Raw genomic sequence first — 25,119 nt, forward strand, 5'->3', positions numbered from 1 at the left:
CATTTTAACCCCCCAGCTCTCGTTTTTTTTAAAGTGAAAGTTGTAATGAAAATAGAATTGGGTTCATACTTAAAGGACGCTCGGTCTTACTTGCTTACTGGACCCATTAGCTGAAGAAACTTCACGCAAAAGCGAATGCTCGCTTTTATCTGCTTCCGGAGTATTTACATATCGTTATTCAGATATTTAATGGAAATATATCAGTCTTCTTTCAGCATGACGTCATTATAATGAAGATAAATGATGGATGTAGAGAGAAATCCATATTCGTTTTGGATTACTAACCATTATTTTATTATTACGAAGCACTTTGCTGTTGGGTGAATATTCTCTTTCCTTATTCAAAAAACACACCCCAGAAACTTCATACAAACAATTTCGTTTTACACAGACAGTACACATTGACATTATCAACAATTGCAACTGTGTGTGTGACGTATGAGTATTGCCGATTGAGAGAGTAAAACCTTCATTGTTCAAAATTTCTTGTTTGTGATTGTTGAGGAGCTAGGTGGCGCAGCGGTTAACGCGCTCGGTCTGCGATTGTTGAAGTTAAGCAACTTTCGCAAAGGCTGGTCATAGGATGGGTGACCACAAAAAAAGTTTCATATCGAGCTCCTCCGTGCTTCGGAAGGCACGTTAAGCTGTTGGTCTCGGCTGCATAAGCAGTCGTTAATAACCACCAATCCGCACTGGGCCCGCGTGGTGGTTTAAGGCCCGATCTCCCTAGCCATCCATAGGGAAGGCCCGTGCCCCAGCAGTGGGGACGTTAATGGGCTGGTGATGATGATGATTTAAAATAAGTATATTTGATTTGATTTGATTTGATTTGATGATTTGTGTGGTAAATAAAATAATAACTGATTATTAAAGCATCTTTGTAAATAGTACTACCTACCTAAGTAAGTAATGGTATAGTTACTGCATACCTACCTAAGTAAGTACTTAAAAGTATAATACTTACTTAGGTAGGTAGCATTACTTACAAAGATGCTTTAATAATCAGTTAATATTTATTTACCATACTAATCACAAACAAAGAAAATTTTAACAATGAAGGTTATATACGCTTTACATTTCACTTAAAAACTCATTAAACTAATTAATTGCATTCACATTATTTTTACACTTAGCGTAGGGTCAATTTTATTGCAAATTATTAGAATGTTTTGATGAACAATCACCATGAAAAATAAATTATTATAGGCGCCGCGCAGGCGAATTCGAATCAGATGAAAGAACATCGGCGTTCAATTACAAAATTCGAACATATAAACTAAACTGATAAAAAATAAATCAACGGCCTTTACGATTCAAAACTAAACTATGTTCGAGGGGGGGTGAGGTAAACCTAGCTCAGACGCTGGTGGGGAGCGGAGAGTTGTCGTTTTATACGTAGTATTATTCCTTATTCTATGCTAAGAGGTCAGTTCTCAGCGATCCCTATTAATCCAAACAGGTAATGAATGTTATCTAAAGCGAATCTACGAGAAGACACACAGGAAATAGAATATCATAGGCGATATTATTAATCTCTTCCCGGAAACATACAGGAGATTATATTAAATGCAGAAATACATGTAAGTACATACTTGAAAGAATTACATACAAAAGTATCATATTGACATACATTATAAGATTATAAACTAAACTATGGTGCTGAATCCAGAACACATAATAATAATTTTATGTCTCTGTCATTTTCTAATCCGCCGAAAAGGAAAGATACAGTTAATCGAACGGCATAAAATTTATGAAACAAATGTTTAAATTAGGCAGAAATTTAACAAACTTTCTCAAAAGTTTACATTGGCTGTCAGTTAGTGATTATTTAGAAGATATGAATGCATGGGATTAACTGTCTGAGAACTGATATTAGGCAGCTAAATTACTCAATTGTATACCAATATTTTATGTTGATTTTTATTTTTTTAAAAGAACGTCTAGGGCCCTGTGCCGAGGTTTTTCTTGCAGCTTCTTTTCCCCGGCTATACAGGTTGTGAGAAGCTGCAGTAGTTTTAGGCGGATGAGACGTTCGTTATGTAAAATTGACGATTCAAAGTGTAACTATGTTACCTATTGAATAAAGATATTTTTGAATTTGAATTTGAATTTGAACCCGACAAAATTAAGTGGATAGTACACAACAAACGCGATCGACAAAAGCGAGATGCCTAATTGATTCTTCCAACTTTTTATTCGCTCATTTTAATATTAACAGCTGTCAATCATACGTCCCTTTCCTTTTCGGTGGATATGAAAATGGCTAGTGTAACTTAAAATAAAATTAGCAGTTTAAGCCATCAATATACATAATTATATCAATAGATACTCTTTTAAAACCTGCTACATATTTATTACATTACATTTCAAAGAAACCCGTACAGATAAGAGATGAAAGGGTATATTTGCATGTCAACCTACCCTTGTTAATTAATTCCGTAATAATACCATGGCTACTACACACCCCTATGTTGCTTCAGGCAAGGATTTGTACCAAAAGGCTGAACTGATATTACGTTATACCACTGGACATGATACTCGTAATAGGTAGTCTCATGTTCCTCTTCTATCGTGTGGTTTGTGAGGTTGATAAAGGTTGGTCAATTAAAGTATACAATCAAAGACACAGGTAGCACAGGTAGACAGCTAAAAAATCTGAAATCAGAATCATTTATTCAACGAAATCACGGATAAACTTGTTAAACGTCAATTTTCATTTTTTAATCTACCTCATTTCGTAAAGTGCTATGGCTGAAGAGAAGAAATTATAAGAAACTGCAACAGCAACACATCTTTTAAATCAGTGTAGGTAATCATTACAAGTTATTTAATAACTAGTGGAACACATTGAATAAAAACTAATGAGCCAATTTAGATGATATTTGTTATGAAGATAGTTTGAGACCCAGGTAGAATGGTTAAGGGGACTAAAAAGAGTGGAATTAGTATTACGTGCGCGATAATGGAAGCCAAAACACCTGGAGTCACGGGCGAAACATTATGTATATAACCTTTTTAATTTTTTCATAACCCTCAGGTTTGTTGTCTAAATTTTTTGCAACGAATGAAAGCTTTGAGAGCTCCCCATTTGCCCGGCCAAGTAGTTAACGCCATCTGGGGAAAAGAAAATGTTTTAATAAAACGTTTTCTGTCATTGACGATACGACAGATAATTGAATGAACGAAATTGGACTTAGACAGTCGGAAATTGATTGCCTTCGGATGGCTCAAATCAAGATCATGGTAATTGAAGAGTTTCTGAGTGGAATGTACAAGAGTGTACTAGACGAAGGGTGATTCATATTGCATTTGCAAGAGCCACAAGTAATCAGAGACAACTTGCAGCTATTTTTGATATATAGGGTTTGGGACGATCCTTGCGTGTTTGGCGTTTTTCGTCGAGCTCTTTCAGACGATTTTGCTCAAAGTTGACCACCCCTGTTTTGACACAGTGACGCCACTCAGGTCTTAAAACAGCAAGCTTCTCCCAGCGTTCAGTGGAGATGTCGCAAGCGGTCAGGTTACGTTGCAAAACGCCCTTGTATACGAAGTCTTAAGATGATATGACGCAACTTATGATGACGTCAGATTATCGCCTAACCTAACCTAACCTAACCTTGTAATGTATATCAAATATAAACCTGTAGAAAGAAAATTATACTCTTATTTTTTTTTATTGGGAACATTTCATAAGTTTATGTGTTTACCCTCTCCATAGAGCGTTATCCCGTTTTCACAGGATCCGCTTACTTAACCTGAACATTTGACAGCTCCGGTTTTATACAGAAGCGACTGCTTGTCTGACCTTCCAACCCGCCAAGGAAACCAGCTAAATGCAGGTTGTTAGGTCACATACCTCTGAAAATGCATTTCTCGGGAATGTGGGTCTCCTCACGATGTTTTCCTTCACCGCTGAACACGTGATAATCAAACATTAATTCCAAAACAGATTCGACAATCATTGGTTTAGGCCTGTGCTGGATTCGAAGCGACATCAAAGTGAGACCTAACTATGTACCTATATTAAAGAGAAAAAAAAACCACAAAGAAATCGTATTGTAAAAGAAAAATAAAGCCCGTAATTAAGCATGGTTTGAATCTTCAAGAATTGAAACTCGGCGAAACATTCTCTCGGATTCGCACTTAATAACTAAGAAAGGATTATTCCGTGGTAGCGAAAATTTCATAAGTTCACTTCATTGGTATTCAAGAGGCATCGAGAAATATTCCCAGTGCCGACTTCCCCTCCATTTTGTGTCCTTTGAATTGCTTTTTAGGGTTTTGTGAGAGAAAAAACCGACTGATTCGAGTTTTATAGGTTATGTCGATGTCGCTTTAATAGTACTGTGAAATAGGCGTAATCTTAAGTATACCTATATTCATTCAACGAGGGTTATTATTCAGCCACCAAAGGCCTCTGACATGGCTCATGTAACGACTACGTAATTATATCAGTAGGCAGTAATCGGGATCAATGGCATAAAGGGCCTTATGAAGCACGGATCGTGTTACTTAAGGACAATCGGGTGATCGTTCCTCAAAAATAATATAATTATGTAGATGTACAAATTTCCTTTATTTTCCTTGACTTCTAATTTAAAAAAATAACAGACTTATGCATCTTTTATCTTTGTTTTTGTATATAAATGATGACCCTTTTTATTACGCCCAGGCACAATTACATTATCATTCTGATCAAATTAAAGAGAAGCAATATAGGTAGCAACGTAATTCTATAAAAAATGTGATCCAAATATTAAGCAACTATAACTGCAACTATTAATTGTACCTAAATTCATACACAATAAAAAACTTTCATCATCATCATCATCATCATCAGCCCATTAACGTCCCCACTGCTGGGGCACGGGCCTTCCCTGTGGATGGGTAGGGAGATCGGGCCTTAAACCATCACGCGGGCCCAGTGCGGATTGATGGTTATTAACGACTGCTAATGCAGCCGGGACCAACGGCTTAACGTGCCTTCCGAAGCACGGAGGAGCTCGAGATGAAAACTTTTTTTGTGGTCACCCATCCAATGATCGGCCTTTGAGAAAGTTGCTTTACTTCAACACTCGCAGACCGAGCGCGTTAACCGTTGCGCCACCGAGCTTCTCAATAAAAAAACTTTATCTTATCTAAACGCAGTGATTTTATCGCTGCCGTGGCAAAATATAATTAAAAACACTTTTACAGATTTCAAAGTAAATAAAGTTTGTACAAAAAGCAAATAAAAGCTTGTAAGCTTCATATACGCTGAAAACTTTTTGAAAAGGTTTTTCCAACCTTTCCCTAGATTGCGGAGCTTTTTTTATGCTTTCTACTCGATACCTGGCGTCCGCAAGCGCCAAAATATGTTGCCGTGGTAAAAATGTTCTGTATTTCCATTTTTTTGATGGACAAACGCTTACGGACATTTGTTACAGACGGTCGAGGATGGCCATAGAGGCAGCCAATCAGCTCGCGACACCAAACACTTCAGGACCCCGATACCAACGCTTATGGCTATCGGCCCACTAGTGTCGTTTAATTCTTTTAAATATTTTCCTCTCAGACGACGCCCTGAGCCGAAGTTCGCGCCCAACTGGGCACCTTCGACGCGCGCCAACCAAGAGTTGCCGAGTATTTTATGCGTCCGTAAAGCCCGATTTCTACACTGGACAGTATATTAATATCAGTTTTATATTAGCACCAAATATTATGAACTCAACATAAACATGTGGCTAGTATCATGCATGAATGTAAACAGTTCTTGTAAAATTTATTCAAAATTTAAATAAAAAGACATTTTGATTGACGGCTTGTTTATTTCTTTAAGCATTTACCAACGACGGAACGGTGGAACCTCCTTGACCAATTCAGTCCACAAAGACAAGGATGCGGTTATGCGTGAGAAAAGGATGCCGTTAAGAGGAAAAGAGATAGGAGGATTTTATAACATTCGAGAACTCTTTGGTTATCAGGTTTGTTATGGCAGAAGTAACGTTGTCAATCCGTCACAGTATATCTGTTTCGTTAATCTCGTAGAAAATAAATCACATCCACAAATAGAAAGTTTATCTTAGAATCTACTGTTTGACTTTATTCTGTGGTTGTGTTCGAAACTTTCTGTTAAGTTTGGAATTTAGCCCCTTGACGATTCAATGTCTTCTCTTCACCTTCGAGCCAACTTCCATTCGTTTGAACTTTTATTTTCTGAGAAATTCGTAATATTGATCTTAAAATAAAAAAGTTAAAGGGAAGTTGAGATTGAGCTCGTTTTACTCATGAATACCTACATAGATATATAAATTCACGCCTGTAATCCTTAATCGGTTGGCTAGAACCATAAATCACTAGAAAACACCTTAAATCCACTTTTGAGTCTATGTAGAAAGTTAAACCTTATTATAGTGACAGATAATTTGATTATCAAACGTAGAGGTATTGAGCATACTGCTTTGCCCTCTATTAGCGGTTATCGCTATCGACCCACTAGGGTCGATTAATTCTTTTAAATATTCTTCCTCTCAGACGACGCCCTGAGCCGAGGATTGCGCCCAATTGGGCACCCTCAGGCTTGTTGTCTTAAATTTTGTGCCTTCAGTGCTCTCCATTTGTCTAGCCAAGTAGTAATGCCATTTGCGATAAAACTACATATAAGTAGCGTCAAAAAAAAGCAGGAGCATACTGCACCACGATTCTCCACTGCGGGTTGGTAAAGGTGTTTTCAACGGCTATAAGCCGGGACAAACGGCTTTACTTGCCTTTGAAAGCACGGTTTAATCTTAGTTTTGGACAATCAAGTGATTCAAACGATGCCAAAAGCATTTCTCGGGAATATGGGTTTCGTAAGCAGATGTAAGCGTACGGCACGAGCATTAATATTACTTTGGTACCATGTCACATTAACTTTTTTACAAATTGAACTGTAAGTCTCACTAAATGTCAAATATGTTAGTGCGACAGAGTCCTAAAGCGGGTACATTATATTGCTCATGACTGTACATACCGTCATCAGATCAAGTATGTGTACCCACTCTAAATCGATGAGCACGCATGAATTCTTTGATGAGCGTTGAGGTGTTGGCAACATCAAAGTCAAAATATTTTTTTCCTGTTTTATAATTCGCTCTGGCAATATTACTTACGCCATAGACTTTGCTGACGCGGCATGTTTTTCCTATTTTAGTTTTATTCAATAAAGTCCGCTTTAAGACCATCTCGAAGGTGTTTTATTTACTGTAGCTAATACCGGAGATGTCCTTAAAAAAGGTTTAATACGATCTACTCTGAACCGGCGTGCGTGTATGAAGCGATTGATGAATGTGGAGGAAGCAAGAGAAGTGTGTCAGGATCGAAGCAAATGGAATTCTATAGTCTCTGCTTACCCCGGTGGGAAATAGGCGTGAGTTTATGTATGTATGTAGCTACTACCGGCTCTAATATGAGGAAGCGAAAGTGTGTCACGATTCACGATCGTAGTAAATGGATTCCTGTGGTTTTTGTCTACTCAACGGGAAATAGGTGTGTTTTTATGTATGTGGGTTTCCTCACAATGTTTCCTTCACCGCTGAGCATGTGATAGTAAAATTATGATCCAAACATGGATTCTAATACTTGGATTCATGGATGGATTTTAATGGATGAGTGGATATTATGTGCGTGTGTGCTCCCAAAAGCACTTGTAGGTAAATTTAATCCAAACACGACGTAACCGTCTCGGTATCGAGCTCGTAAATTTAAGTGCTTATTCGAGTCGAATTTACGATATAACGTGCCGTTTAGAAGTTATTAAACATTAAGGCTAAATGCACGTACATATTATATCAGACGCAATAAGTGTGAAAAGTATTTGTTTTGCAAGTAATTTTATTTTAACACGTTCACTGTGTATGAACCACATATGAGGCAATAAATTTGAAACTCATACGCGCATGTCCCATATGTGGGGCACTAGGGAAAACGGGAACATTCGACGGGGAGCTTTTCAGATTGTTTTTTTCTTGCCATAGCGTGTCTATGTACATAAATTCCAATGTGTTTATTGAAAAATAACATTGCACGTGAGGGGTCGATATTTCATTTCGCGACTTGTGCTGAGTGAGGTTCTTTTATCTCAGTACCTCCACCACCACCTTATGATCATTCACATAGAAGAAGTTAGATTATTTATATCTCGGTTTAACGTATATCACGGTTCTAAGTGACAGAAAAGGACAAAAGCATAGGAAAGACCGATGCGGTGCGGCCAGATGTAGTTAAACTCTTAACTCTTATAACATAGGCTCAAGACTATATCCCAACCAGGGCAGTCAGAGGCACATCCATCGCAAGATAAACTAAGTACCCACACCTCACCGAGCTTTCTGTTAGACCAACGCGATAGGCGGTGAGCCGTATCGCCGCGCCGTGTATACCATTCGAGCCAACAGTGATAGTGAAAATTGCACTTAAGATGAATTAATAACTCAATAGTGCATGTCCGGTGCCAGGATACGGACCGGCGCTCCCCGCTTGATTAGGTGTACAATGACATTTAGTAGTGATGTTTGTTTGTGTGTAGTTAACCTTACCCTGTTTATATTGTGTTTGTTTATCGTGCAATGGCCAGGGTATATTTGTTTGGTTTCAGTTCTCGCGGTAACATTGCTCTCGCTTTGTGGCTAGACTAATATTTGCCTAAGCATTGTTAACGTTTAGGTAGATCAAGTGAAGGCATTATTCTCCTTTAAGAGGTATATTTACTATTTTCTTTTCAGCATGTTGGTGTATAGCGCTGTAATCTTCTATTTAGGTAAGTTGCTACTACCCTGTAGTACTGTTATTATAAATGTTTTTCTTCAGTAGCGATTTTCTTTTCTGAACAAGCAAAGCTTGAATAATTTTTTTTTATTGACAAAAAAATCGATGAGTCGGCAATTTGCTTGTTCTGGTTTTAGCGAAAGTTTTTTTATCAATCACGCCTATTTCCCACCGGGGTAAGCAGATACTATTGAATTACATTTGCTTCGATCCTGACATTCTTGTCTAAGCGATCTCACTCCAATCCGCCTCACACGTGCCCAGCTTGTCTCCCCAACGCTTCTTGAATCTGCCTCTGCCTCTGCGTCCAAGGGGTGTCCACTCCGTGACAGATTTGTGGCACATCCAACTAGTTGACCAGCTAGTACCGCCCACATGCAACAGATGGCGCCGCCATTCAATAATGCAGTCCTAAAACGCGCTATCAAAGTTTACACAGTATGACGCATATATACAACTTCCAACATAACATTGTTGGCTCGTCGATCCGTAGCCGTTCTACCAACTTGTAGCTAGTGGGTTACTATGCTCTGTTCGGTACCCCGATAACATTATTTGCCGCCAAAGATTTTATAGCTTGCGATACTTATCCTAAGTCTACTTTTATTAATTCTCTCTACATCCAGACCATTTAAGTATTCCGTTCTCAATTATCCCGCAGTAGTTTTAGGCGGATGAGACGTTCGTTATGTAAAAAAATGACGATTCAAAGTGTAACTATGTTACCTACTGAATAAAGATTTATAATATAACATAAACAGCCTATATACGTCCCACTGCTGGGCACAGGCCTCCCCTCAATCAACTGGAGGGGGTATGGAGTATACTCCACCACGCTGCTCCACTGCGGGTTGGTAGAGGTGTTTTTACGGCTAATAAAGATATTTTTGAATTTGAATTCTTCTCACTACATTAACATTTTCAATATTCTTAAAATAATAAATAGGTTATTCATCTCAATACATCTCTGTGTTACGAAGGAAGGAATACCGTCCTGTACTCCATAGTAAGTATGTTTTTATGAGATATAAAACGGCCGAAACCTCAGCATTGGCGTGCCAAAGTGGTTTCTTGTTTGCATAGGATTGGGAAATGGCTGGTTTTAAATTTGCCAAGAGATATGCATCTGATTAAGCAATTTCCTTAAAAGAATTTCATGGAAACGGTGCGTTGCGTTGCTTATTTAGGTTAATTTAATAGTGATTTAGCCTTTAATAATGTTCTTTTCTGCGTACAACTGTACTAGATATCAACCATCCAACATACATACACTACTGCCCCTGAAATCAACTGCAACATTCAACCAGGCTTGCTCCACTGTCAGGAGTGTCAGATAGTGGAGGTGTTTGGGCTAGTAACCCTGATCAACGGATTTAGTGTGCTTTACAAAGCACAAAATCATCTTACTTCAGAGAATCAATCACTTACATCCAAATTTTTTTTATATCTCAGAGGTCATACGGTCGTTTCCAGTCCGTTGCGTCACCGCAACGCTATGATTTTAACATACTGAGACATACGACTCACCGTGTGGTATGTCGTTGCAATTGAAGTACAGTCATGCGCAATATAATGTACCTACTTTAGGACTCTGTCGCACTAACATATTTGACATTTAGTGAGACTTACAGTTCAATTTGTCAAAAAATTTAATGTGACATGGTACCAAAGTGTATACATATTAATGCTCGTGACCGTACCTACAAAAAGAGATGGAGTGACGCCTATTAGGTGTCGCAACGGACCATTGAGGCACTGTGAGTCCTCACCTTCACTCGTACTTTTCGTACTATTTTCGTTTTCATACGGGTTTAATAAAAATTAAGCGAACAAAGTGTTGAATAATTAGTAATTACCCAGACCCAGTTTTTTGACAGTATAACGCAATTACACCTCTCTTTCAGTATTAGAAGGTTAATCAAAAAAGACGCGAAATCTTTACTAAAGTCATAATAGATTAAATTGTTCCATTTAAACATAAAAAGTTAATATTTCACAATTAATTAACAGATTCTTTTAATTAATCAATTGCCTTGGGAATTGATGGAAATCTCTTCCGTTGATTAAAAATGTTGAAAATAAAAGGCGGGTGAAGTAATTCCCGAGACAGTTTTGTAGCTTGACCCGGAAAGCCGTGTATTTTTTTTAGTAAATTGGATCTTAAAATATCGAAAAAATACTTTGATAAAATTATCATTCAGGAAGAGAATATTCCTTGACAAAGTATCTTTTGTACAGAATGTATCATTTACTGTTATTGAGAGGAAATAATATATATCTTAACTATAATACTAAATAAATGTCAATATTTGTACTGTGTGTAAGTAAATTCTTAAACTAGTTTAAGACTATAATATCTAGGAGAGACATAAAGAGTTTGCGACTGCAATTTTGGGGTTTATTACTTTTTAGCAAAATTATTATTATTTTTATAATTAATTCGATAGAAATTGAAAATGGAAGAGGGAGTGAATGATTGGAACGAATGTTACCATATACATATTATTTTTCTATTTAAATTAATGAATGGGCTGGCTCGAAAGTTGTTGCAAACTCGATGTGTTTAACTTCCCTCACTCTACCACGCTTGAATGTAAGAAATCATTTCGAAGTTAATAGAATACTTTCTTGTTAGAAGAACTTGTTATTTTCTAGCAAAATGTAACTTGGGTGACTAGGGTCGTATAAGAGAAATCTTCTCGGGAAAACAGTACGTTTGGGAATACTTTTTTTGCGTTACTGCAAACAAGATCGTGGTACTGCCGTGTTTTTTTTTTTGGACTTCCTTTTTGATATACTTTGCTGACTTCTTTTTTGATTTTTGACTATTTTAAGAGAAATTAATAATGCTTATTTATCTTTTTTGTTCTGAAAATTAGTTTTAAAATTTAAAACATTTTTATTTTTTGTTATTAAATAATTTATAACTTCATTCTTATTTAAAATTAGATTTTTAGAAATTTTATAACTAAATAAGCAAGTTAAAATACTTATAATTATTATTTAATTCGTTCATTTCTTTAATCAAAACCAAGTTAAATAATAACATTCTCAAAACCATTACAGATAATATTACATTCAACATTTATTTTTAGAGTTCCATTTTATAAAATAAATTATTGGGTATGTCAAATTTGGAACGTATATTCAATATTTATTTTTAGAGTTCCATTTTATTAAACATTAGTAAGTATTTTAAATTTGGAACGTAATAATAAAAATAAAACACGTATATACGAAAGAAACATTTTATTTCATAGTTTTTCACTAACAGTGCATTCACAGTTAAAGTTTCTTAACGGCAAGAAACCAAAATTAAACTAAATGGAATAGCGTGACATATAAATAGCTTACACCCATAGTGATTTATATACTTCTAGTTAGATTTTAAAACCGTGGCTATTATAATAATATTCTATATAAATAGAAGGCTGGTCGTATGCGATTATATAAGGTACGCGAAGACCGTGTATAGTATCTACATTATAGTTATACAACTATTAGAAATACATTTTTTGACAGCTCACACTAAGGGGTAAACACACAGTGCAGGGCATCGCAACGCAACATTACACCGCAATGGTAGAATTTTGCGTTGCGATGCCCAGCGGCTTACATCTGTCGTGTTACCGTCCTTAAGAATAATTTTAAGTTTTAGGAAAAAATACACATTTATTTACAATACAAGATATTTTATAATCCATCGGTTTGTGAAAGTACATTTTGTAATTGGTAAATCTTGTCAAAACTTCGTGGAAACGTAGAAAATAATATTCTTTTTTTATGTAGCTTAAGATTTCTTTAACAAGCTCGATTTTAAATTCTTTTATGAATTTGAAACTAAGTTCAGTAATGGGAAGATGTTGTGATGAATTTTCTTGAAATATTACTCTAAAAGAAAGAATTATAATTGTTGATTCTAATAAACAATTTAATATTTTTTTATGACCTTACTCACTAGCGTTTGTTCACGGTGCGCGTTTTCCAAATATCTACATATTCAAGGGCAAAAGAGTATAATGTGAAAAGCCTAGCAAGTTATATAGTCTTCACTGTCTACATGTTTGACAATAGATAAATTATACTTACAAAATATAGTAATATAATAAATATATAGTAACATACAACTACATTTCTTTTTCTTCTGTCGTGTGGGTTTTGAGGTGGATTACCAACCCCATCAACCCTGGTTACATCAGTAAGAAGTAACCGGGACGCACGGATCATCTCACTTTCAGACAATTATGTGATCAGCCTATAATGCCCTAACCAAACTAGGGATCACAAAATTATTTTTATGATATGTCCCCATCGGGATTTGAACCCGGGATCTCCGGATCGAACCGCTCAAACCACTGGACCACGGAGGCCGTTACCTACATGTACAGGCGTCAAGATAATAAATAATCCTCACCCATTGGTAAAGTAATTAACATTTTTATTGCCTAAGTATGACTAGCAAGATGTTCCGGCCATCTTTACAGGACAATCATCTATTCAAAACGGTTTGACACGATAAACTTTCGACGTCGACAAACGCTAGTGAGGTCAAACCCTTATTCTGCAAAATCTCAGTTCATCATCATCAATTTAAGAGCCACGCTCTTGTCGGTGCAGCATTTTCCATGCTACTCTTTTAGGGAAAAATAGGGCAGTGGTTTCTCTCTTGCCTTCCGCTCCTCAGTACTCTGTCTGACGCAAGTGGGATGGCGCCCAGAGTAGTCTATTACAAAGCCGTACTAGGACTCCTGTCCTCCGCCTCTGAGTAGTACTGACAGTTACTGCTGCCCTCTGTCAGGTTCCAGGTTACAAATAATAAAAAAATCTCAGTTACATGTTTAAATTCAAACTGGCTGTTTCTATTGTTCCTATGTCTAGTATTAAAATTTGGATTATTGTCTATTATTAAAAGGTAAATACAGTTACTTTTTATGGTTTGACCACTTAATGGAAGTTATTTTTTAAACCTCTATTAAATAGCCAAGTATTTTTCTTTAAATATGTCAACGTACTATATCGAGATATCTAGAAGCTGTCTTACACAATATATGAGTACTTAGATGAAAATGCATTAAAATAATCTATAAGATATGTGCCGTAATCGCTTAAAGCATAGCATAACGAGCCTTATTCTAATATACATTCATCTTATAATAATTCTAATAATAATATAACTTAACAATATATTAAATCACAACACTGCATATAAACAGGTATTGGAATGTATGATTACTTTAAAAAAAAACGCAAGTCAAAATGAAAACGTAGCATTTTTTGACCCACTTCAAAAAAATTAAGTTCTCAATCGACTTACACGAGTGTAGTCTTCGCATCATCCTTCATTATGCGCACTGCTAGAGAGTGGAATTCTATGCCGTCTTCTCTATTTCCGAATGCATATAACCCGGATGCTTTCAAGGCCAGAGTGACCAGGCACCTTTTGGGCGAGCTCGCTCCATCTTAGGCCTCGTCAATACCTTTGGGCAAGTCTGGGGCCAAGAGCAAACCCATCAAAGGTAAAAAAAATTGTATGTTTGTCATTAGTGGTAGAATACTTTGTCTTGCATGATTGAAGGTCCCGGGTTTGAACTTTGAGTTCCGTAAGCCTCCCGTAACTACCTAACTATAGAAACTATGAGATCATAATACCCGTATTTGATATAATGTAAATCAACGTTTATTATACTTCAGGTGTCAATCGATGGGCCGCTAGGCGAGGCGAGAGTGAGACGGGAGATCGTAGTTTTCTTTCTAAGGCTGACCATCCATCAAACATTTAGAGAAGATGGTACATGCTCATTTACTGCTGCATATAAATATGTAATCGTCTTCGGTTGACACCCTCGCATAATTGGAATCAAACATCACTTAACAGGTAAGTTCGTTTGAGTCCTAATCATCATAAATAAGGTACTTACCCTTAAATTTTGTACTTAGTCCGGCCAAGTAGGTAATGCCATGTGGCAAATCTTTAATAAGTCACGGATACATAGTTACCATGTGACCGCGCGTACTCTTCTTTGAGTACTCACTTCATACCATTGCTTAGTTCCATTAGCGCTTGCAAAATGGCTGCGGTGTCATCTGTCACGTACTCTTGTACCTAATAACAGTCAAAGGAGACCTTAAATCTCACAATAACTCAAAGAAGACTTTAATTAAAAGTATAAACCAGCGTGTTGGAATATTTATATAGTTTCTTCGAATAACAAAGGGCTTGCCGACACCCCGCCGACGTGGTCGCCTTTTTCCCGCTATTGGCCCACACCGGGCCAGTTCTATCAGACGACGCGCTCATAGTATATTCAGCCCACCTGTAACGGCAACCACGCCGCGCGCGACGCGACTCGCGACTTATATCGAGAATTATACCAATAGACGCAGCGAATGCTTCTACGGTAGATACGGTAGACGTGCAGACCCCGCTGGTATGCTGAATGGGGGAAGAGGGGTGCCTAGTAATCAGACATTTCATCCGTTAGGCATCATAACTCATATTTAAACATAATAAAAAAAGTTAACATGCGAAATCGAGATGAAAAACATTTCGATTAAAATCAAAAATCCATTAACTGGATCTCTGATTGAATTATCGCATCAATGAACGCATAAATTGAGTGTTCTTGGCAATCGTATAGTTCAGAATGTCAGTGCACTCCGAACACATTTCAGGAAAATCTCATTTCTACCATGTCCCACGTGTAAGAGAGAGCAAGACACACTCCCCTTGCGTTCTCCCTTACTCCTCCTTGCTTTCAGCCGTTTAGACTAAAGAGTAACCACTCAGAGGGGGTGAGGTAAATCTAGCTTGGCGCCCGATACGAATTAGTGCGGGGCGGAGAGTACCCGTTCTATACGTTTTATTATTCTTTCTAAGACAACAGCCTTCATTTGCAACGACAAAATTCCGCTTATCCGCTTTTTTGACTCAACAAGCTTTTAACACAAGATTTGAGATTTCAAGACAAGCATAATACTCGTGCTACGAAGCAGATTGATTAACAGTTTGTAATATTGATGACTTCTATACTCTATTATTCAAGCTCAATTCTGTAATTCGACCCCTTTATTGATTTCTACCATATCCACTCTGTTAAGACTAAGTTAATTTACTACAATGACTTGCGTTTGTAAGACAAATTACTCTATGTGGATAGGTATAAGTAGGTTGAGGTTTGCAGGATTAAGGGTACTGGTACACTGCAGGTATAAATTATCAAACATTTTTTTTAATAATATTATAGTCTCACGTTTGACCACAATCTCACCTGATGGTAAGTAACGATGTGGTCTAGGGTGGATGACGCTTTAGGCCCGCCTAAATGTATAATTTTTCGACATCGTTTTTTGAATTCATGTTTGGATCATAAATGATTATCTCGTGCTTAACGGTGAAGGTAAACCTACAAACCCGAAAAAGTCGTTTCGGAGAGATGTGACTTAACCTGTACTGGGCTGGTTTTTCCTTCGCGTGTTGGAAAGCCAGACAGACAGTCGCTTCTGTAAAAAAAACCGGACCTGTCAAATCATCACGTTAGGTAAGCGGACCCTGTGAAAACAGGATAATGCTAGAAAGATGAATGTTAAGGATTTACTATAATGTTCAGAAACCTTCTATCAATTAAACAAAAAACTAATCTAACAAAAAAAAACCAGGCGAGTTAAAACAGCCACATTAAAGCAAATTATCTAACAAAGCAATATTGCTATTGGACATTTTATTAACATTGACCACGTACTTTCATATGCGCAAATGTCAAATTGCAATATTGCCTTTTAGATGTATTGAGTTGTCTTACATTTTTACTGAGTAAGGCCCTTAGCGTCCCCGTTTATCCGGCCAAGTAGTTAATACCATTTGAGGCAAACCTACAAAAAGCCAAGTCAAAAAGTAAGCTTTTAATCATTTTATAACTGCAGTATAGCAGTCCTGTGATGCCTATATCTTCGTAGGACATTTTATTCTAATCTGAAATAAGTAAGAAATAGTCACAAGCACATTAACTAGTTTAGAACAGACGCTTTTTTGTAAGTATGTATATCAGAAATCTTATACTACAGAAGCTTAATAATTAACCTATTGAATAATACGTTATATAAAGACGTTCAAATACTGGCATATAAAACAAAAAAAAAAAGATTTCAAAACCAAATAACGTATTTTAAAAAGAGCTACTATGTTTATGAACGCTCTAATTTTTAAATTTCTCAAATTATTATTTTAAATTTTCTTGTTATTGATATTTAAATATGGAACGCTTGAAATTTCTTTTTGATTCAAATAAAAGTAGAAAATAATAGAAAAGAATAAAAGTAATATAAGTGAATCTTATGAATAAGTTTATATCAAGTGTCACCTTCTATCTCTCCAACTGTTTTCAGGGATATATCTATTTCACGTTGGGGTAAGCAGAGACCACGGAATTCAAGGATTATGAATATGTACCAGAAAAGTTTTTCTCTATGTAAGTATGATATAGATTAAAATATAGATTTAGTAAAATATTCCAGTATTTGAACGAAGCAGCGCACGTAATCAGTCAGCTAATTTATTTACATTTTGGTAACCGCGTGTCTCACGTCAAATAAGTGATTCCAAATTCGTAATTAGACTAACAGCTTACTAGCAAGTTAATAACTAAATAGCATTACACAAATTAACGTATCATTCTATTTTTGAATATGAATATAAGTATATTGCGTTTAAAGGTCTACTTTCGAAATTGATTGTCCTACATATTATAAGTCATATTCATATTCGCTTAACGTCTTCACTTATTTATCGAAATCTTGCGCCTGAATTTGTATGGAATATACGACTGGAACTATTTAATAATTTGTCTACGGCGAGAACTTTAAACTAATATATTGATCATTGCTAGCGACAGTCGCCAAACAATTCATATTGAAATTATGGCAGGTAACTCACTTGACGACGCTTTGACAATGACGCCATTTCATTACATAAATAATAATTGTTGTCTTTGGTGTACCTGCGAGTTATGGTCCAAAACATAAACATCATATAACTTAGTAGTCTTTTGAATAAGTTTTCCTTATAAGCTTTTTATTTCTGATAGTCTATAGCACGCACGTTACACAATTACAACGTATCTTGACGATCGGCTCGCGTGTCCTGAATGCAGTCAGTTTACTAAAATGAACTTAATTTACGAAATTACTTAACTTCTTTATTTTATGGACTTTTACTAACTTTTTCTACTCCTCTACTTTAATCTGGCATTTAAATAACCAAAAAGTCTAATATAAGTACATACATAATTAAACTCTTTGGAAAAGTGTACGCTCTATGGCCTATAAAAGCATTGTTTACAAAGTGTAACTGTACTATAATGTCGCCAAAAAAGCATTGTTGTTGTTTTTTTTTTTTTTGACCTGGAAACTGGCACCTTTACTTTGTTTGGTGCCATAGATATACTATAAAAAAAAAGTATACATTTGCCGCCATTTTCCCGCGCGTTGGAAAATAAATTGGAAAATTTTTGTGTTTCGTTTCAAAACACTAAAAAGTATAAAATAAAAAGGAAAAATGGATGAAGAACTATTGAATTCTACACCAGAAGAAATTTCAACGTTAGCTCAAGATTTACATCTTCATTTTTATAAATAAAATTTTTCTTTGTATAATTTTTGTTTCATTTAAAATAACGTCGTCGTAGAAAAAGTATTGTATGCAACGTTGTATAACTAGGTCAAAAAAATGCTCGTGGCGTCTCTTATTGCGATGTTCGCCAAGGCTCACATCGCAACTCACGCCACTCGCATTTTTTGACCCTTCTTATACAACTGTTGCATAAAATACTATTTCATAATGCTTTCCATAATTCTGTTTAACCACCGTTTTGTAAAAAATAGAGCTGGAATTATTCAAACAAACTTATTTTACATAAATGAAAAACAATCACGATTGGTGGCATTGAAGTCTAATGTTACAGAATTAAAAATAAATTAATTCGCTGGCCGATAAGAGTTCGATTTGTAAATATAGCTTCAATTTATGAATTTTAAATTACCAGACAATTCAACAGTGGATAATAGTATTTTATGCAACAGTTGTATAAGAAGGGTCAAAAAATGCGAGTGGCGTGAGTTGCGATGTGAGCCTTGGCGAACATCGCAATAAGAGACGCCACGAGCATTTTTTGACCTAGTTATACAACGTTGCATACAATACTTTTTCTACGACGACGTAATTTTAAACGAAACACAAAAATTTTCCAATTTATTTTCCAACGCGCGGGAAAATGGCGGCAAATGTATACTTTTTTTTTTATAGTATATCTATGGCACCAAACAAAGTAAAGGTGCCAGTTTCCAGGTCAAAAAAAAAAAACAACAACAACAATGCTTTTTTGGCGACATTATAGTACAGTTACACTTTGTAAACAATGCTTTTATAGGCCATAGAGCGTACACTTTTTCAAAGAGTTTAATTATGTATGTACTTATATTAGACTTTTTGGTTATTTAAATGCCAGATTAAAGTAGAGGAGTAGAAAAAATTGTGAATAATTATTTTGGACTTGTCATCCAAGATGATTGTTCGATGTTTAAATTCAAAAATTTAAATAGAACTCTTTTCGGTTTCATCTATAGGTATATGTTTATGTCGTTTAGTCTGGTGAGAAACACTGACAAAATTACTAAGAATATCTATGACAAAATAAATACATTAATATTAAAATTACGCTAATTTATACGTCTATTGTAATAGAAATGCAATAATACTTTTAAAACTTACTGTAAAAGGTGATTCGAATTACTTTTCTTTTACTTTAAAGTGTCTATAGTTATTTTCAAAGTTGTAAGTTTCAAAATTACCTTTGCCTAAGTTTAAAATTACCTACAGCATATCGCGTTATATAACTATATAAGTCGTAATTATCCCAGATTCAACTTTATATACATTGTCTTAAATCGATTTTTGTAAAGCTTCACATAGATCACTATACATCACTACAATAAGAAGGTTTGATTTACATTGGTACGTTTATGTAAACATAAAATAGTCGAGATGCTATTAGGGCAGCTTCACACTTATTCCGTTCGGCTTAGTTGTTAACGGCTACATGTGTTGAGAATCCAAACCACTGAACTGGCACTAAACAAAAAAAAACAGAATACGTTCAGCGGCTATCATATTGACTATAGCGTAAAATTCGATTAACTTGTCGAACAATCGCTACAATTCATATCCATCTTAGTCCCTATGTACTTTGTACGTATTTCAATAGCGAATACGGCTTTAAATTGTCTTTTGTTCCCATTACACTTCCCACCTTGTTAAGGATTACAGTGAGTTGAATGTGTCGAAACCACTAGTCACCAGGCTTTTACTCTTTGGATTTTGCTCCTTTGTCGCGCGAAATTACTCGACATGAATACGCAATCACAAAATAGAGACATAGCGGAGATAAAGCGTACGTTGAATAGGTGATGCTTAATGGCCGAAAATGCCGATCAAAACCGAGCCGAATATGTGTGCAGGCACCATTATACATGGAACATTTACTAATCTAACCTGGGTTTACAGCCAACCACAGTAGTACACCAGCTATTTATAAAGTATTATGATTAATGTGAATAACAATACCTACGTTGACGACTGTACAAAGTTTAGGCCTATTCAAGAGATTAGAGAGACAACAATGATAACAAGCAAAACATTTACTTACCTATCATCTAAACAGTTGTCAAAGAAAACGCTTGAAAACAGTATTTATTATACGTTAACTTTGCAAGAATGTTTTTGCCTAGAAACATTTGGATGACGAAACTATTCAAATCAACGAAACGTTTAAGATAATATTTACATTGTTTACAAAATGTATTTTCATTTTGTTTCGAGACGAATATTTGACTTTAAGACTAAGTAGGCTCTTCACTTTCCACCTCATTGGTTTTTCCTTGTCCAATCCCATAGTCTTTAAGCGCGTCCTCTATGTGTTTTACCTGTTGAAGAAAATTCGAATTTATTTTATCAATATAACGGTTTTGAATCTTAAATGTGTAGACGGGTTTATTTTGTTTCTTCTTCTTTAGTGATTTAATAATATAGTTTTGAAAACGAAAGCCTAAATGATAGATAACCTAGGTTTAAAATATAGTCCGTGTCAAAAAAGAAGTTCGTCGACCGCGTCGCTACTGTCACAGGTTTTACATTATAATTGGGTAGTTTCCTAGGTCAAAGATAAATTATGAAATTCTGATTACTAAATAAAGATTGATTTAAAACTTACAAAAAACGTTTTATTTTTTTCTATTTATAAATTTTAATAAAGAAAAATATAATAATAAGTGCAACATTTTGACACGTTTTTCTATGATGTCACAGGTTGCTTTTACGTACATATTCCGTAGTAATTTCGAGTTTTGACAAAAAGTAACTGATTTGAGTTGGAAACCAGCCTACTATGTCTTATAATTATATTGACTTGTAAGTTAGTTCCATTAAAATACGTCAACTTCTTTCGTGGGGCGAATTATAATTTTAAGCCTATTTTATTTTTAAATTGGTTGTGTTTACCCACTACGCCTACGTCGCGTGAAAAAGAGGAAGGCATATTATATGCCGTCCCTTTTACTTAGCCAAACAAATGATATTAATTCCCCCAATGAATATTTAACATAATATCGCCCACTAGGGAAGTAAACAAGTCATTTTCCACTTAGTTACACTTTCATATACTGGGTGTTAGTAACATCGTAACGAAAACTTTGAGGAATGATTTAGACTATGATTTTGAGTTGATATCAAGTGGAATTTTCCGTCGCAAAAGTATGAGAAAATGACATTAATAAAAAGAAAACAACACTATTTTTTTACTAATTTTCCGACAGGAAATTCCACCAGTTAACAACTCAGAATCATGATCTAAATCATCCCCCTCAATATTTGTTACAGTGGTACAAACACCCATACCTACTTGTATGGCTACCTGTACAGTCATGAGCAATATAATGTACCCACTTTAGGACTCTGTCGCACTAACATATTTCACATTTAGTGAGACTTACAGTTCAATTTGTCAAAAAAGTTAATGTGACATGGTACCAAAGTGTATACATATTAATGCTCGTGACCGTACGTACTTGAATTGGTGTAAATGACATCGTAATGAATACTGAGAGGAATTATTCAACTCATTATTCCGAGTTAATATCAATTGGATTTTTTTATCCCAAAAGTATAGAAGTGAAAATAATTTAATGATGAATTTTGTAACGGAAAATTTCCACTTGATAGTAACTCAGAATCTTGGACTGAATCGTCTTCCTTACTTAGTATTCGTTATGGTGTCACTAACAGCCAGTATGTAATAAAGCTTACATTTCGGTCTTAGAAGTTATGATACCAATGAATACATATTAGCATTAATATTAGTATTTCTTTTTAATTATTTTTATATTATTATTGTTTTTATTATTTTTTTTAATTTTTTTTATTTATTATTATTGGGCGAGAATCACGTGATATGGTCAATGTTCCAACCCGTAATGTGGCGTTTCCCGGGAATATTCCCAAAGTGGGAACGTTCCCGAAAGTAAAAAGGCGCAAAACTTATGTAAAACGAGCTTAGTTACATAACCTTTAGGCAAAAAGTCTATAGTACAAGAAAAAAATTGAAAATTGAAAAGCTTCCAGTTTCCGTACTATTTCCTTATATATACTGGATTTGATTGAAGCAAATTAGTAGGTACTCCAAATTATTTTACTGGAATTATTTCTATACATTACCATATTCCTTTGATTCGAAAGATTAATTGAGCCTACGTTGTTTTGAAGTTACCAAAGAAATTATAAGGATTATGCGAATAAAGTTGCCGTTGTTATAAATCCTTTTGTCTTCTGTTATTAAAACAAAACGGAATGTTCAGCTTAGGAGTTTCAAGTAAGTCTGTAGGAGATTACGGTGTTCTTGGCACCGAAATATTTGACTTATCTCAAAGGCTTTTATGGCTTAGAAGGGTCTGAAGTTTTAGTGAAAGTTGCGAAGTCCAGTGAACTGACTCACCTGCGTCTCGTTTGGATCCGTGCCAGAGTGTGTGTACTTGTGGAGGAAATAACATGTCCCAGGGATGTCCTTTGGGAAGGAATTCGGTAGACAGGAACGGTCGCGCGCCTCCATCTCGAAGCCAGGGAATTTTATTAGCCACCTGTGAAAAAGTTTTCTGTTATTCCAACCCTCTTTAACTGACTCGGACCCTGTCTCGGACTTTTTTGTATGGTTCTTATACTTTTGTGATTAGTTTTGCAAATCCATCAGGGATTTCCGTGGACAAGTACTGGTGAGTTTGAGAGCACCTTTTGTTTTATTGACGTGACTTATTGTAGATTTTCCGTAAATGGCATTATTTACTTGGCCGGACAAATGTGAAGTGCTATGGGCTCTCACCCGGATAGTCTGAGAGCACCGGATATCATTAGTGTCATCTGGGTGTCACCGCAAGAATATCCCAGAAACTTTTGTTTTTTTGTAAATATCCCCTAGAGTACTTATTACGTATGTTTGGGAATTCTTGATAGTACAGTTCGGAGAACGCGCGATTTACTTTGTAGTGTCACTGGCTCGAATTCCACGGGCCCTAAACCACTGAATTCAACTTTATGAATTTGAATTAATGAAGAATTATTTAAATTATTTTTATTTGAATTGAAGTCACGTGGTTTCCGGATTCGTGCCCGGTTAATGGCGGTAGGCCCTATTATATGGGACTTAAAGTCTTGAACATAGCTGCCAATGTGCAGGGCTGTATATACTATACACCCCTGCTTACCTTTTTGGAGATACAGGCGTGATGTTATGTTACGTTATGTTTCTTTGTTTTACTTGCCGAAGTACTTTTGCCAATAACACGTTGCTACAGTTGCTAGCTCCACCAACCCGCATTGGAGCAGTGTGGTGGAGTATGCTCCATACTCGCTCCGGTTGATTGAGGGGAGGCCTGTTCCCAGCAGTGGGACGTATATAGGGTGTTTATGTACAGTTGCTAGCACATTTTCGGTGAATAAAGGATTTTATTACATTCAGACACAAAAGAATGGGTGTAAGGGTCGTAAAATTGAGGCACTTATGTGTCCATTTGGGTTCAATATAAAAGTCATAATGGATTCACGCACGAATGTGTAGAAAATGCTAGTTATTTTATAGTGTGGAAATATACTCCAGATAAGTAATAAGTACCCCTTAAATTAAACACTATACAATCCGGTATGAAATTCACGCCTTTCGGCGGGGTAAGTGAATGCTATGGAATTCCATTTGCTTCGATCCTGACACACTTCTCTTGCTTCCCCCACATTCATCAATCGTTTCATACACGCACGCCGGTTCAGAGTGGATTGTACTAAAACTTTTGTAAGGGCATATCCAATTTGGTCAATGTACGTCCTTCTGGGTCTTCCTTTGCCAGCCCTACTATCAACTTCGGTTTATATACCGCTTTCGTAATCCAAAAAAGTGACGCTTATTCTACATATAAAACCTTTTCGAGATTTCGTCTTAATTAGCTTTATTTCTCTAGTTTTAGCTCTCAAATCAGCCAAACGAACGAACGAAGCTCACGACTATATCTCAATTGGGTAGTCAAAGGTACATCTATCGCATGATGAGGTGAGTACCCACACCCAGCGAGTTTTTATTAGACCAACGAAAAAAATAACAAGATAGTACCTGAAGAGAAAAATAGTTTTAACTTAACAATGAATTAAACGATAAGACGAAACGTAATAAAATATCGTACTAAAATGAACGCGGAAAAAGGAACTACGGAAAATAACAAAAATCCAACTCTGATAAGAAAATACTGAACAGATGCCACTAAGGAAAAGACGCTTTAAAATGTCTGCAGCTTAATTCACCCTACGTGACAGCCTTGCTAAGGTTTAAATTAAAAAGTGTGTCAACAATGTCAGATGTTTTCTTTGGATTACTCTGGAAATTGGACAGAAAGGATTACTAATGAGGAAGTGCTAGAAAGAGAAAGGGAAAAGTGGAAAACATTGAAAGTTATCGAGAATAAAGAGGCAAGATTACTGGACCCTAAATACACGACGAACAATACATCAACATCAACCTGTCATGGAAGGTAAGATAGAAGAAAAGAGAGAAAGAGTAAAGGAGGAACTTTCATGGAACAAATTAGAGAGAAAAAGAAGTAAAGGCGTAACGTCGTGTCTTATAAAGAAGTAAAAAGTACATTTCCGAAATACTTCCGAAGTCCTGATCAACAAAATACTTTTCATTCGTTTGATGAGAAGTAAAAAACTAAAGCAGATAATTAATTGTAAATATACCATTTGCGAAGCTG

At 35.8% G+C, this 25,119-nt stretch overlaps 1 protein-coding gene across 1 annotated transcript in view; it reads right to left on the reverse strand.

Moving 5' to 3' along the window:
- Positions 1-18,845: 18,845 nt before the first annotated feature.
- The window catches only part of LOC126375657 (head-specific guanylate cyclase), a 143,891-nt gene continuing 137,617 nt past the window's right edge, over positions 18,846-25,119 (reverse strand). Inside the window, exons 14-15 of the mRNA XM_050022707.1 lie at positions 22,824-22,965; positions 18,846-20,760 (exon numbers count right to left, since the gene is read on the reverse strand). Coding sequence (XP_049878664.1) covers positions 20,677-20,760; positions 22,824-22,965 — 226 coding nt within the window. The 3' untranslated portion in view covers positions 18,846-20,676. The remainder of the gene's footprint in view (positions 20,761-22,823; positions 22,966-25,119) is intronic.

Source organism: Pectinophora gossypiella, chromosome 19, assembly GCF_024362695.1.
Source record: "Pectinophora gossypiella chromosome 19, ilPecGoss1.1, whole genome shotgun sequence".
NCBI classification, from domain to species: domain Eukaryota; kingdom Metazoa; phylum Arthropoda; class Insecta; order Lepidoptera; family Gelechiidae; genus Pectinophora; species Pectinophora gossypiella.